The sequence below is a fragment of the Sinocyclocheilus anshuiensis genome, unplaced genomic scaffold, assembly GCF_001515605.1.
Source record: "Sinocyclocheilus anshuiensis isolate Anshui unplaced genomic scaffold, SAMN03320099.WGS_v1.1 scaffold144, whole genome shotgun sequence".
NCBI classification, from domain to species: domain Eukaryota; kingdom Metazoa; phylum Chordata; class Actinopteri; order Cypriniformes; family Cyprinidae; genus Sinocyclocheilus; species Sinocyclocheilus anshuiensis.
The window spans coordinates 166,895-181,654 of NW_015555720.1; the positions used below are offsets into that span (position 1 = coordinate 166,895).

General features: G+C 36.6%; 1 protein-coding gene across 2 annotated transcripts in view; it reads right to left on the bottom strand.

Annotated features, from left to right (window-relative positions):
• Positions 1-2,290: 2,290 nt before the first annotated feature.
• numbl (NUMB like endocytic adaptor protein) overlaps positions 2,291-14,760 on the bottom strand; it is a 55,162-nt gene continuing 42,692 nt past the window's right edge. For both annotated transcript variants that reach the window (XM_016465568.1, XM_016465567.1), the window contains exons 4-9: positions 13,381-13,455; positions 10,607-10,747; positions 9,330-9,534; positions 8,983-9,249; positions 7,405-7,581; positions 2,291-4,509 (exon numbers count right to left, since the gene is read on the bottom strand). In XM_016465568.1, coding sequence (XP_016321054.1) covers positions 3,728-4,509; positions 7,405-7,581; positions 8,983-9,249; positions 9,330-9,534; positions 10,607-10,747; positions 13,381-13,455 — 1,647 coding nt within the window. In that variant the 3' untranslated portion in view covers positions 2,291-3,727. The remainder of the gene's footprint in view (positions 4,510-7,404; positions 7,582-8,982; positions 9,250-9,329; positions 9,535-10,606; positions 10,748-13,380; positions 13,456-14,760) is intronic.

A 14,760-nucleotide genomic window follows, 5' to 3' on the forward strand; every position in this document is an offset into this window, starting at 1 on the left:
ATTCAGGTTATATTTTACTGGTAAATAAATACATAAATATTACATTTTCAATTTTTTTCCCCTGTTTCGATCCTTATCATATTCTCATGATATATGGGAATTCATATATACAGGTGCATATCAAAAAATTAGAATATTGTGAAAAAGTCCTTTTTTTTTGTAACGTTTCAAAAAGTGAAACTTTCATAGATTCATTACATGTAAAGTAAAACATTTCAAAAGTTTTTACATTTTTTTATTTATTTTGATGATTAGACCTTACAGCTCATGAAAGTCAAAAATCCAGTATCTCAAAATATTAGAGTATTTACATTTGAGTTTAATTAAATTACCATCCCTAAAGTATAAATTCCGGGTATCTCTTGTTCTTTGAAAGCACAATAATGGGGAAGACTGCTGACTTGGCAATGGTCCAGAAGACGATCAATGACACCCTCCACAAAGAGGGTAAGTCACAGAAGGTCTACTGAAAGGGGTGGCTGTTCACAGAGTGCTGTATCAAAGCATATTAAATGCAAAGTTGACTGGAAAGAAGAAATTGGGTAGAAAAAGGTGCACAAGCAACAGGGATGACCGCAAGCTTGAGAATATTGTCAAGCAAAGCCGATTCAAACACTTGGGAGAGCTTCACAAGGAGTGGACTGAAGCTGGAGTCAGTGCATCAAGAGTCACCACGCTCAGGCAGCTTCAGGAAAAGGGCTCCCAAGCCACTTCTGAAGCAGAATTTGGAAATCAAGGTCTGGAGGAAGACTGGAGAGGCACAGAATCCAAGCTGCTTGAAGTCCAGTGTGAAGTTTCTGAAGTCAGTGATGATTTGGGGTGCCGTGACGTCTGCTGGTGTTGGTCTATTGTGTTTTATCAAGTCCAAAGTCAATGCAGCCGTATACCAGGAGATTTTGGAGCACTTTATGCTTCCATCTGCTGACAAGCTTTATGGAGATGCTGATTTCCTTTTCCAGCAGGACTTTAGCACCTGCCCACAGTGACCCACAGTGACCATGATATTACTGTACTTGATTGGCCAGCCAACATGCCTGACCTGAACCCCATATGGAATCTATGGGATATTTTCAAGAGAAAGATGAGAAACAGTCGATCCAACAATACAGACGAGCTGAAGGCTCAATAGTTCCTCAGCAGTGCCACAGGCTGATGGCTTCCTTGCCACACCTCACTGATGCTGGAGTTTGTGCTAAAGGAGCCCCCACCAAGTATTAAGTGCATAAATGAACATACTTTAAAAAACTTGAACTTTTCTGTTTTGCAAATCCTTTTTTTGCTTTTTTTTTTTTTTGATTGATCTTAGGAAATATTCTAATATTTTGAGATACTGGATTTTTGACTTTCATGAGCTGTAAGCTCTAATCATCAAATAAAAAAAATAAAAAAAACTTTAGAAATGTTTCACTTTACATGTAATGAATCTAGAATATATGAGTTTCACTTCTTGAAATGGGTTACAAAAAAATGAACTTTTTCCCGATACTCAAAGTTTTTGAGATGCACGTATATATATATATATATATATATAATTATGTATTTTTAAAATATTTTATAATACAATATATAATTACATTAGATGCAATTACATTTAACAATTTCTATTTGAAATATGTTTTGGGCTGAATCTTAATAAAATACATTCAGGTCACATTATCAATAAACAATTTTTGATCCTCTTACATATATAATGAGGTTCACCACAGAAAATAATGGGAATTAATAATAATAATACAAAAGGAGTAATGAGGGGAAAATCTTGATCTCCTCTTTGTATACATGTATGATGTACATGAATCAAGCCACCAACAAAGGTACCATTGTTTATATTATATTATTTATTTATCTTTTATACAATGTAATTACAATAGAAATATGTAGGTTTAAATACAAAATTCTGTAAATAAAGATTAAAAATAAACTCCACTGGTTTGTTATCACTACACTAAAGTTTACAATCAACTTTATGAGGTAATTTAGTTCCCTGGTTTTGAAAAACATAGATTTTGTCATGGGGAGGGTGTGGGCAATTGAGTATAACAAATGCATCCGTTTGACGCCATACAACATATCGCTTGGCCAAATTACAAATGCATTGTCTGTGGAAAAAGGACTATTTTTAGATTCATTGTGCCACAATAGACCCGCTTGACCCTGTAATAAACAATTGATAAGAAAACCGGGAGGTAAATTTATAACACATGACGGTCAAAATGGCCTTTTGAAACAAGAGTTAAAAACATTGTGCCTGCCTTGAATGTCCACTGCTATTAAATCTCCACAGTAAGAGTGTTTTCTTCACCTCACCGAGCACAGTGTGCAGTCTGACTTTGATCATCTAGCTTTGACACTTGCAGGCTCCACACACTCCAGAAAGCTCATTCAACATCTTATTTGCACACTTGGATAATTTCCCAAGAAAATAAAAATACCACCATTGAGCATTACTGAACAATAAATGTGCCTAAATGCTCCACACTGGAGAAAATATGAACCTCTTGAATGAGCAGGATCTAAATCTATTTTTACAATAACTGCATGAGATCTTATAGTGTAGAGTGTGTGCCATTACTCGCCTGCAATTAAAGACAATTATTCCCTTTCTTAGACCAGAGTGAGTGAAACAGTGGTGATAAGAAACAAAAGCCAAGACTAATATGCATATTCAATGTTTTAACATACTGTAATATGGGATATTTTAAGCATGCATGAACGGGACAAAATGACTCTGTCCCTTTAAGAGTCTGTGTAGTCGTTCCATTGCTTGCAAAAACGAACACTATAAACTCCATCTTTTTCAATATTTCCTTCACAACCACCCATTTAACACATTTTGTCATGTTACCACCCTAGAAGGGTCATAGAATTTCTGAAATACATTCATAACAACTGAGAAGCCCCATGAAACCATTTAAAATAATGTTAAGGTTGACCAAATTCATATATTTCAACAGATCTGGCTAAACGGATTATAAAAATAAAACTACAAACCTCAGAAATGTTGTTCCAAATCTCTAAAAGGTTAATTACTAGAAGTCAAGGTCACTTCAGTGGCATTTCGGTCTAGTTTTCCATTGCATGATGGGTATTGATCATATAATCAGGGTTGGAATGTGCCTGTTGGTGGAACTTTTGGTATCCACTTGGTTCAGAGCGGATCCTTTAATGGTTCAACTGATTCATTTGGAATTAATGAACCTAACGGCCACAGAAACGGGCAATAAATAAAGTAAACTGAAAGCATGCTATTTACACCACAACGTAAACCCAAATGATTTAATCTATCATTTGGTGAATCAATTTTCAAGTAGCCAATTTATTCCACCAGTAATCCTTCACCCTGTTCAATATAAATAAATAAAGGAAAACCGAGAATAATTAAAATCAGATTAAAAATAACCATTATAATCAAATAAGAACAATAAATAAACTTCGACCATCCCCTAATTTCAATATTTCCTTCAAGCAAAATCATTCATTTTCCAAGTAAGGGTCATTACCGGTGAAAGTAATGTGCAGGTTTCTCTTTCAAGCTGTCTTGTAAGTGCCGAACATGTTGTGACGGTCTTTCTGTTCTCCAAATCTTGAGTCTGATTCTCGAAATGACGCAAAATGCAACCGAATGATCTCTTACATCAACCAATGCCCTTGAGCATAAGAAAACCCTTTAGGAGACAAAAAAGGGGAAGGGGAATGGGGTATGAAATAGTTCAGAGCCTCCTTACGATTATAGTTCAATCTCAAAAGTCTTTTGTAAGTCATTCGAAAAAGGGTTTTGCGCCTTCGGTTGCGATTTGGACTCTAGAGCAGCCCACTTTGCCTCAAAATGCTCTGCTTCCTGGGAACTGCATGTGGGATTCAGATTCAGACTCTCCATCGGCCAACTAGTGCCGCTTTTTACGGTACTACCGTTTTGCGTGACACTCGTAGTCGTGGTCGTCGATGGAAAGGAGTTATGCAGATGGCCGTTGACGGTCGGAGGAGATGCGAACGTGGTGGTTGGGAAGCCCCCGGTCAGGGTGGAGAAAGCTGATTGTTGGCCACCGCCAAGCGTACCCGTCTTCAGGCCCATCCCGACCCCCATCGCCACTCCACCACCCCCTGTCCCGGCTGCAGTGCAGAATACATTAGCCACCATCTGTGACGGTGTGATGCCCACCACGGGCACACTGGCATTGGGATAGGTCATGCTGTTGGCCAGACTGGGCATGTACGGCTGCATAGGTACAAAAGCCGGTTGAAGGGGCTGTTGGGCGAACATGCCTACGGGTGCGGGAGTGACGTCAAAGGCCATTGGGAACGGCTGCATGGAGGAGGGGAGGGAACCGGGTGCGATGGGCATGTTGGGTGGTGGTGGTAGGGTCGGTGGAGTCTGCTGCTGGGCTTTCACCGCTTTAGCCACTTCCTCCAACCAGCGTTCTGCTTCGGACGGGGTTCGTTTGTGGCCGCCCTGAGGAATGGATGGAGGAGACTGGACAGCCGGCTCTGTCTGAACCCATGAGCTTGTAGCTGGGAAGTGGAAGGAGTAAGAATGTTAAAGCATGCCTCAAGACACATTTCTTAATATGTGACCGTGCTGGCAAAATGAGTCGGAATGTGACCAGGCTAATTTTGAGCTATAGGCAAGTCGATTTTGGTCGAATTTGAGGTTTTCACAAAAATTAGTTAATTAAAGGGGTCCTATTATGCTTTTTCACTTTTTCAACTTTAGTTAGTCTGTAATGTAGCTGTTTGAGCATAAAAATCGATCTGCAAAGTTACAAAGCTCAAAGTCCACTTCAAAAGGAGATATTTTATTCAACAGAAATCACTTTTCAAAAACTACAACGAACGACTCGTTTGGACTACAACGCATGTTTTCCGGGATTTGTGATATATCACAAATGTGATATATCACAAATACCACAAATGTGGTATTTGTGATATATCACAAATACCGACGAAAGGGACGAGACCTGGTTGAGCTGCACTAGAGAAGGCAACGAGCGTTATCACTATGTCGGAGACACGCTAGCTTTCCCAAGGCAGACGAACTTAGAGTGGTTACAGTCATCCGGGTTTAAATCGCGCTCAAATTTATTTGATATTGACACAATATTTACACTGAAGCTCGCAGGCGGCTATGGTAAGGGGCATGACATTTCCCGACCAGGTGCCGAGTGCTGCCAATCACAACACACACTGGCCCAGCTAACCAATCACAGCGCATTTCGTATTTCAGAAGGCGGGCCTTCATTTGATACAGGAACTATTCGAGCCGTTCATGCCAGACTGGAGAGAGAGGTGTTGTAATAATGTAAAATATGTGAAAAATAATGTGTTTTTCGAACAACCTAGTATGAGAGCCTGTTCTAGTACACCCCCAAAACAAAATCAAGACTTTGTAAAAGAGCATAATAGGACCCCTTTAAGCCCTCATCTAGCGATCCCAGTGCTCCAAATAGTAATTAAACATCTAAAAGTATCTTTATTTGTACATTTTCTGAGAGGAGTACCTTTTCTCCACTCGCTTCTCGCGCTGCCTCTCATCCGAAGTGCACGCATAAAGACTACAGACACCGAAGGCGCTCTATCCCGATACACATTATACACAGATTTACAGTAGGCTAAATATATTTAAGTATTCACGCAAACATAATCTGTTATCTCTTAAGGGAACGTTTAGGGAACTGTCGGGGAAAAACATCGGATGTGTAACATTATATTAGATCCGTGCATTACACTATTTCTTAAAGGGATAGTTCACACAAAAATGAAAACGTATGCTGTTCTGTGTCAGCTGCGCCACGTGGATACGTTGTCTAAGTTGTTTACACTTTGATCTGAACGAAAACAACGTATCTGCATAGTGAGGCTGACACAGAACAGCATACGTTGTTTATGTTTAGTGGTTACGCTCTAAAATGGCACCAGGGTGACGCAGAGGAGACAAATTGTTGAATAAAGTTGTTATTTTTGTTTTCTTTGTGCACAAAAAGTATTCTTGTAGCTTCGTAAAATTACAGTTGAAGCACTGATGTTACATGGACTATTTTAACAATGTCCTTGCTACGTTTCTGGACCTTGACCATGGTAGGATACTTGCTGTCTATGGGAGGGTCAGCGATCTCTCGGAATTCATCAAAAGTATCTTAGGCTACGTTTACATGACAACGATGTAGTCAAAAACGGAAAAGTTTGCCCCTTAATTTGTGTTCCAAAGATGAACGGAGGTCTTATGGGTTTGGAACGACATGAGGGTGAGTAATTAATGACAGAATTTTCATTTTTGGGTGAAGTATCCCTTTAATATAGGCCGTCTGTCTCATTAATGTTGATCAAATGATAAAAGAAAACTTGATTGAACTGCTTTTAATAATCAATTTATTTATTTATTGTATTTTTAATTTAAAGGTAATGTTTAAGGTAAATTTATTTGTAAATTTTAAATTTTATTATTTGTTTTTCTTACTTGAATGCTTTTGTTTAGATGTAAAGTAAAAAAAAGTAATACACTATACACCTGTTTCTTTCTATTTGCTCTATTTTTGCATCGGTTCTTATTTATAACAACAAAGATAAAATAAAAAATAGCTATATTGTGATTATTAATCTAGTAATGATTATTAAGAAAAGAAGTGGGGGAAAAGATGTAATGTTGCTAGGTGATTTTGCTTTGGAACCTTCAGAAAACTTTAAATCAGTTTTTCTCTAAATTTACTTCATTTTCTTCATTCTGTCGAAATTAAACAGGTGTAGCTCAGCCATTTCTCGTCCGATTCCAACAAATCATACAATCATTTTGTAGGTCTTTTAATAGAGAATGTTCACTGTGACTCATTTTGCCAGCACAGGTCACATATTGTAATGTTGAAAACAGTTGTGTTTCTTAATATGTTTGTGGATACACTGTGTGATACACTATAATTTTAAAGTTTGGGGTAAAATTTAAGAAAATAAATTAATATTAATATTTTTTAAGCAAGGACGAATTTAACTGATCAAAAGTGACAGTAAAGACAGTTATAAAGTTACAAAAGATTTCTATGTCAAATAAATGCAGTTATTTGAATGCTCCATTTAAAGAATCCTGAAAAATATTAATCAGCAAAAACAACCCAATTATCAACACTGATAACAAGAAGCATTATTAAGAATGATAACCGAAGGATCATGTGACACTGAGTACTGGATTAATGGATGCTGAAAATACAGCTTTGCATCACAGGAATAAATGACATTTTAAAATATATTCAAATAGAAAACGGTTATTTTAAATGTTAATAATATTTCAAAATATGACTGTTTTTACTGTATTTTTAATCAGATAAATGCAGGCTTGGTGAGCATTAGAGACTTCTTTCAAAAACATTTAAAAATCTTAATTATTCCACACTGTATGTGGGATTGTGCCGTCTGTGTTACCTTGCGGTGGAGCAGGTGGAGGGGGAATGGCAGGTGGAGCGCTGCAAACCGGTAAGCAGTTGCTGGTGGCTTTGGCACACAGATCCTCAGATGGTTTGGTGAAAGAGCTGTTGATTTGGCAGCACAGAGCATTTATGCTGTCCGCCTCTCCTGCCACTGATAGATCCATCTCTGGAACTGACACAGACCAATAGAAAAGGTCAATCACACCTGTTTGGCTTATTTCGGTGGGCCATGTATACAGTTTATGGGATTTTGCTTGCTAAAATAACCTGGATCTATGATACAAGGTAGAGATGCATAATACGTTATCGTTAAATAGTTTGGGTTTGTTACGTTTTTTTGTTTTTTTTTAGCAAGGATTCATTAAATTGACATTTATAATGTTACAAAAAAATTAAATAATAGAACTGTTTATTTTGAACTGTTTATTTCTCAAAAAACCCTGAAAAATGCATCAGTTTCCATAAATTTATTAAGCAACACAACTTTTTTAACACTGATAATATAAAAAAAATGGTTCTTGATCAGCAAATGATCATATTAGAATTTAGATTTCTGATTAGATTAGATTTATGAGGGATCATGTGACACTGAAGACTGAAGTAATGATGCTGAAAATTAAGTTAAACTGTAATAATATTTCAAAATATTATAGTTTTACTGTATTTTTGATAAATAAACGGTGAGCATCCTTGATGAGACTTCTTTCAAAAGCATTACAAAATCTTACTGTCCCCCTACTTTTTAATAGTAGTGTATCATATCAATTATCAAACAATATTACAGATTTTTTAATTTTATTTATCATATTGGTTCATAATATGTTGGATGATATTTGATTTTTAATTGTGCATGCTAATTTTCCCTATTTTTACATTTAGATTGCCATTACCATACTTTTTTACACAATACAGAACAGAATTTTAATATCAGCCATAATATGACAGTAATTATCAGATTATCAGCATCACACAGAATTTTTATATTGGTGTTTCTCTAATAAAAAAAAAAATCATGTTCTGGTTTGTACTGCAGTCCTCAAAACAAGAAAAACAATTGTACCTCATAAAACAAGTTGTCCTCAATCTTCCTACATATTCATTTACATTGTTCATGAATAAACCCAGCCAAACATAAAACATATGACCCATAAAAAACACATACGACCCATAATTCCCCTTTTAGAATCTAGTCTAAGGGATTAAGCTAGAGCTCAGACAGTAGTTCAATATTGCAAATGCAAAACATGTTATTTATAGAGCACTACACTAGAAAGGATCAATGGAAAGCACCTGTACATCTACAGGTAAATGCAGCAGTTTATGGTCTGGAATACACGCTCAAATGATTTTATGGGTACAATCATAAGGTTTCAGTGGAAATAGAATGCTTTTGTACTACTTACTTGTTTGCAGGCTCAACATGAGATACATTTGAAATGTCAAAGTCCTCTGGTTGATGACGCACAGTACACATAAACTGCAGTCAGTACTATCACATGGGTAAACATGGGTACTGGGTCAACATTACGGTTCCATTACACTTATGCTGCTTGAGTACACAAAAACATCTAACCTGGGTTCTTGGTCTGGAAGTCCGTCTTGCGCTGCAGGGTTGATGGGAGATCATTCAAGCGTAGGGAGAGCTGCCGTTTGAAAGGTGAGTTCTTCTGGCTGAGTTGTGGAAAGCCGCGGAAAGAGCCCTGCCGCACCAACTGCTCGATAGGAGCGTGGCGGCGCGGGATGGCGCGAGGCCCGCCTGGCTCTGCTCGCTCACCCGGTGACACCGCTCCTTCTGGAGGAGATGCATTTCCAGGCGGCATTGCAGAAATTCCACACACTTCTGCAGAGAGGCACGCTCACTAATAAGAATAATTTTTCACAAAGAAAGCCCATGGTGTTTGAGAGTGATTGTAATGAGACCTTTCTTTTTGTCCTGCAGTTGTTTCATGATGTCCTCTCGGTCACTCTGCTGTCCAGCTGAGGAGACGCGGAAGGAGCCTTCCCTCACAAACGATGTGCGGCTTGCATCGAAGGAAGCTGTGACCCCACACTCCTTCTCTCTGCGTTGCTTCCGCTCAAGACAAGCGGCAAAGGCGCATCCAACCGCATGACTCAAACGTTCACCCTAATGTTGTGGAGGATGTTCCATTAGCATCATGACAACACTGTACACTCCAAAGATTTTTTAATTAGCTTTTTTTGTCATGTTGCTCCAGTAAAAATATCTTAAGATATAAATTTAAGATCAAATATACATTTTTAACTTTAACTTATAATAATAAAATATTTTAAAAGTAATATAAAGATAAAAAAATATAAAGATATTAAAGACCTCTGTTAATATATTAAATTTAGCTAATTTTTCCAATATGTATGTAGATTTATAATAATAATGTTGTGGATGATGGCAACACTGTATATATAACACTATATATAAATTTAAAAAAATCTTTAATTAGCTTCTTTGTCTTGTTGTTCCAATAAAAATATGTTAAAATTCAAATTTAGGATAATTAAAAAAAGAAATGTATAAAAATAATAATAATACAAATATACACATATATTTATCTATCTATCATTTTTATTTCTTAGCTCTTAAGATATTTTTTCGTGGTTAACAATAGCCCCGCCACAAATATAAATAGTATATGCTTATATATATAAAGATTAAATGCTTCTGACAATATATCTTAATAATATTTTCATTTTAGACAGACAGACAGATAGATAGATAGATAGATAGATAGATAGATAGATAGATAGATACAAATCTACACATGCATGAGTATGTATGACTTTTAATGATTTTTACTTTGTAAGTAAATTAATCATGTTTTAAGGATGTTTTGACATTTTACTGGAGTATGAAAGAGAAAAATACTGACAGGGGAAATTATATTTTTTAGAGTAGCATAACTAGGTTAGTCGGTGTTTGCATACACTGTATGCTACTGTTGTTATGGGACAGATAAAAACATCATATGGTCACAAAATGTTTTTGTCTAGACTAGTATTGGGGTCCTAATCAAAATTCCATTTCATTCTAGTCCTTAATGTGTTTTTCTCTGTGCCCCAAGTACAAATAACAGTCTCTAAGCGGTTATTCCGGTTGAGATAACACTGCCATAATCCCTTTCTTAATCCCACTTTGCGGGGAATAGAGGCTGAAGAATTAATCCCCGCTGGGTTCTCCTCACCGAGTCCTTCAAGGCCATGAAGCAGTGGCAGATCCAGCGGCGAGTCGTTCCATCACGGCAGATGTAGGAGAATGCCTTGTCGTAATTACGGTCAGGTGCGCAGAAGGACACCTTCTCAATGGTCTGGTCAACAATGAGGTCCTACAGAGAAAGTAAAAAGTGGCAGACCGGTTGTTGTTTGTGGCATTCTAAATGACATAAAAAGTTTTAGCATGCAAATAAAAAGAAAGTAAAGTATTTTGAAAGTGCTCATTAAATGACTAGACTTGATGCAAATTGCATTATAGTGTTTCAAAAACATGAAACTAACTTGAATAAAAATTTTTATATTACATCCCACGAACTAGAAAGCCATGTTTTAAACGAGATTCTTCCTCTTATTTGTCCATGACCCAACCACATTGTACCGTTTTGTCCTTTTGATTCTTCTAAAATGACTAAAGCTTTTTGTGTAGCCTGGACCTCCCACTGTAACAGTGGCTAGGGTTTCCTTGTTAGGGGGCCACAGTAAATACATAATGCATGAGCTGAACACTGTAGAAGTTGTAGGTGAGGGGTGAAGCAGAGGAAGACTGGGACGAGGTGAGGGGTCCATTCATTGTTAGCCAATTACTGACCGAAGGGGCCCAGTTAGAGCTCTAAAAGCTTCGTCATAGATGATTGTGTTCTGGGGGGAAACAGGGGGGTTTACAGTGGATGGGAAGAACTTATGGGTTCATGACTTCTGACTCATCTCAGTTGTCAGGAATAAGACAGTCTGGTCTTGTAATCAATAACACTTTCAGGGCTCGAAAATAAGTACTGCCTGATGGCCCAGGACAAGTGTGAAAGATGCTCGGGACAGTTGAAGGAATTCAAGAAAGTCAAGAATGTTTATCATTTGCAAGTGTTTTGGTAATTTAAACATTGAAACCATTCAGGTGCAAGAAGATGTGAAAATGTGGTACTTGCTAAATATAAGAAAATAAGTACACCGAAAATAAGTTCTCTTTCACATCTTATTGTGCTTGAACACACAAAAACACAAAGTATTATGTCAAAATAATCATCTTGGCAAGTATCCTCATAAACACATTTGGTTATGTCTTAAACGAACATAAACATTTGAAAGAGAAACCGGATGTGTATCAGTATAATGGATCTGTCCATTAGGTCGTAAAGTGACAGCAGCCTAATTTACCTGCTGCTGTCTGTGTCATTAATATTAATCAAAAAAATCATTGCTTCCAGCTAAAATACGAGCCTGTTATCCATAATATTGCTTTCTTCATATTGCTTGCAACATTTACAAGTGAAAATTGTCTAAAACATTTGTAAATAAATTCACTGGAGGAAGAGTTATTATGGATTATGGAGTCAAATTTTGGTCAGAAGTGACAGTTTAAAGTTAAAATTTCTTAACGATGGATTTGTTCTTTATAAACATGCAGCTTTTTCGTCACAAGATGTTAATTGATGGACTGGAGTCGTGTGGATTATTGTGATGTTTTTATCAGCTGTTTGGACTCTCATTCTGACGGCACCCATTCACTGCAGAGAATCCATTAGCGAGCAAGTGATGTAATGCTACATTTCTCCATATTTGTTTCGACGAACAAACAAACTCATTTACATCTTGGATGGATTCTTGGACCTAAAGGCGAATGCAATTTCAGAAAATTTTCCTTTTTGGGTGAACTATTCCTTCAATCTACATTTAATTTGTACAGTGAAGTCTATGCAGTGTTATTTTACATTTGATTATTTAATTTATGTATCTGAAAAACTGTTCATTTAATTTGTGTCTTTATTCTATTCTTATTTTATTACTGACTTTTAATTTGCCTATAATAATATTATAATATAAAATTATTAAAGCATTTTAATAAAATAACGCTATTATAGTTAGGCTAGTAGTTTTTACTGTGGTATCGAATTTGGAATGCAGAATTGTGAAAATTCACTGGTATCTAGAAATGTGGTGTCATAACCCTATATATTAGAATACATGGTTACATGGTCAAAAACAATGGAAATAATAACAATTTATTTATTAATTCATTCATTTTTATGGCGGGGCTATAGGACATTTTGGCAGGGCAAGTAAAAATTTCAACCACAGGTCCAACTGAGCCAGTAGAAAAAAAATCCTTAGTGTTGAGCCCTGCCTTTTACTAATATTAATAGATTGACAAGTGAAGTTTAACCAGAGAGAGGAGAGGAGGAGGTGCAGGACACACAGGTGGTGTGTGACAGTGGCAGGAAGGATTAGGTGGTACTGCTGACTCATATGCATACGGGAGGATTACCAGAAGGGCATAGTGAGTGAACGACTGAGTCTGAGGCCCTTACGAGAAACAAAAAAAGAAAGCTTTGTGGCCTTCCGCCTTTTACTGTGTGAGCTGAAAAGGAGGAACGGGGGATAATTGAACTCATTATGTGAGGCCTTTGACCTTTTCTGGTTAACTTTCCGGGTTTTGTGTGAGGGAAGGATGTTACATTAATCCTTGAACTTTGAAAAGAAAAACCCAACCGTGAGAGACACGTGAACCCTTGGCCTTAAAAGTCATCTTGTCTGTGTGATGTCTCATGAAGCTGGATGGTCATGTGACAGGCCTTTTGGAGGCCTGCCAGCTTCCTCCTACTGCATATTTTGTGTTTCCTACAGATTCACTCTCTTTGCTGACGGACTCAGCTAATTGATGGCTTGGGAGCTTTTCGGGGCTTCAAAGACTTTTTTATCCTTGATTAATGGCTTTCAATGGACACACAACAAAATGCCTATACACACTTACCTTGGTTTTGTCGTCCACTACTCTCAGGCCATCAGCAGACACCCAAAGCACAGCCTTGACAGTTTTTTTCCCACTCTGAGAAGAAATATTAAAACAAAATCAGCCTTTTGACACTACAGGATATTAGCACTACTGCAGAGGTTTTGATTTGCTCTGCATCAAGCATGCTAGCACAACATTTTTTGCTATTTTTGACATTTCTATGACAGGTTTAGCTTTTGTCGGCTTAATTTGTACTCGAAGCGTATCAGAGAGCTGTCCAACAACATGCTGACCTGTGATGCAATGCAGTGAGTTTCAGGGACAAGACCCATCAAGGCCAGAAAACTAGTCAAATTTGGTACTATTATTTGGATATTATTATAATTTGGGTTATATTATTATTTATTATTATTACTACATTTGCCCTCACTTATATATAATTTACCAAATTTAACCTTTGTTGTCATAATTTTTTCCACACAGTCAAACAGGTATTTTACTCTACCATTAAAAAATAGGGTCAGTATATACACTGTATTGTTTTTTTTTAAAGGGGTCATATGATGCGATTTCAATTTTTCCTTTCTCTTTGGAGTGTTACAAGCTCTTGGTGCATAAAGAAGATCTGTAAAGTTGCAAAGACTAAAGTCTCAAAACCAAAGAGATATTCTTTATAAAAGTTAAGAGTCAACCACGCCTACCTAAAACCATAAACACATTGCAATACACCAAATACACAAAATAATGTTCATTTTAGCAACGTCATATTGCCCCTTTAAGAAATTAATTATTTTATTTAGCAAGGATGCATTAAATTCACCAAAAGTTACAGAAATCTTTTGTAACATTATTTCAAAAATTCAGCTTTGCATCAAGGAATAAATTACATTTGAAAATATATTAAAATAGAAAACTGTTATTTTACATTTAAATAATACTTCACAATATTACTGTTTTACTGTATTTTTAATCAAATAAATGCTACTTTAGTGAGCACAAGAGAATTCTTTCAAAAATAATAATAATTTTAAAAATTATACTGACTTTTGGGACCCAAAACAGTAGGGCACTATTATTATTATTATTATTATTATTAATAATACTTTTTAAAAAATCATACTGACTTTTGGGACCCAAAACAGTAAGGCACTATTATTATTATTATTATTATTATTATTATTATTATTATTATTGTTATTTCCACAGCCAAACTCAAGAAGCAAAGCAGCATCGCATGTAGACTGCAGCTACACCTCAGGCTCAGTGGACTGCAAGGCAGCTCTCTAGGTTTTGGAACAGGGTTTAAATCTTTCAGTGAATCTGTTGTGAGCGCACATCTGTCTGAGAGAGTGCAGGTTAGGACACTGTGAAATGCTTCTAATCTGGAAAAAAAACAGC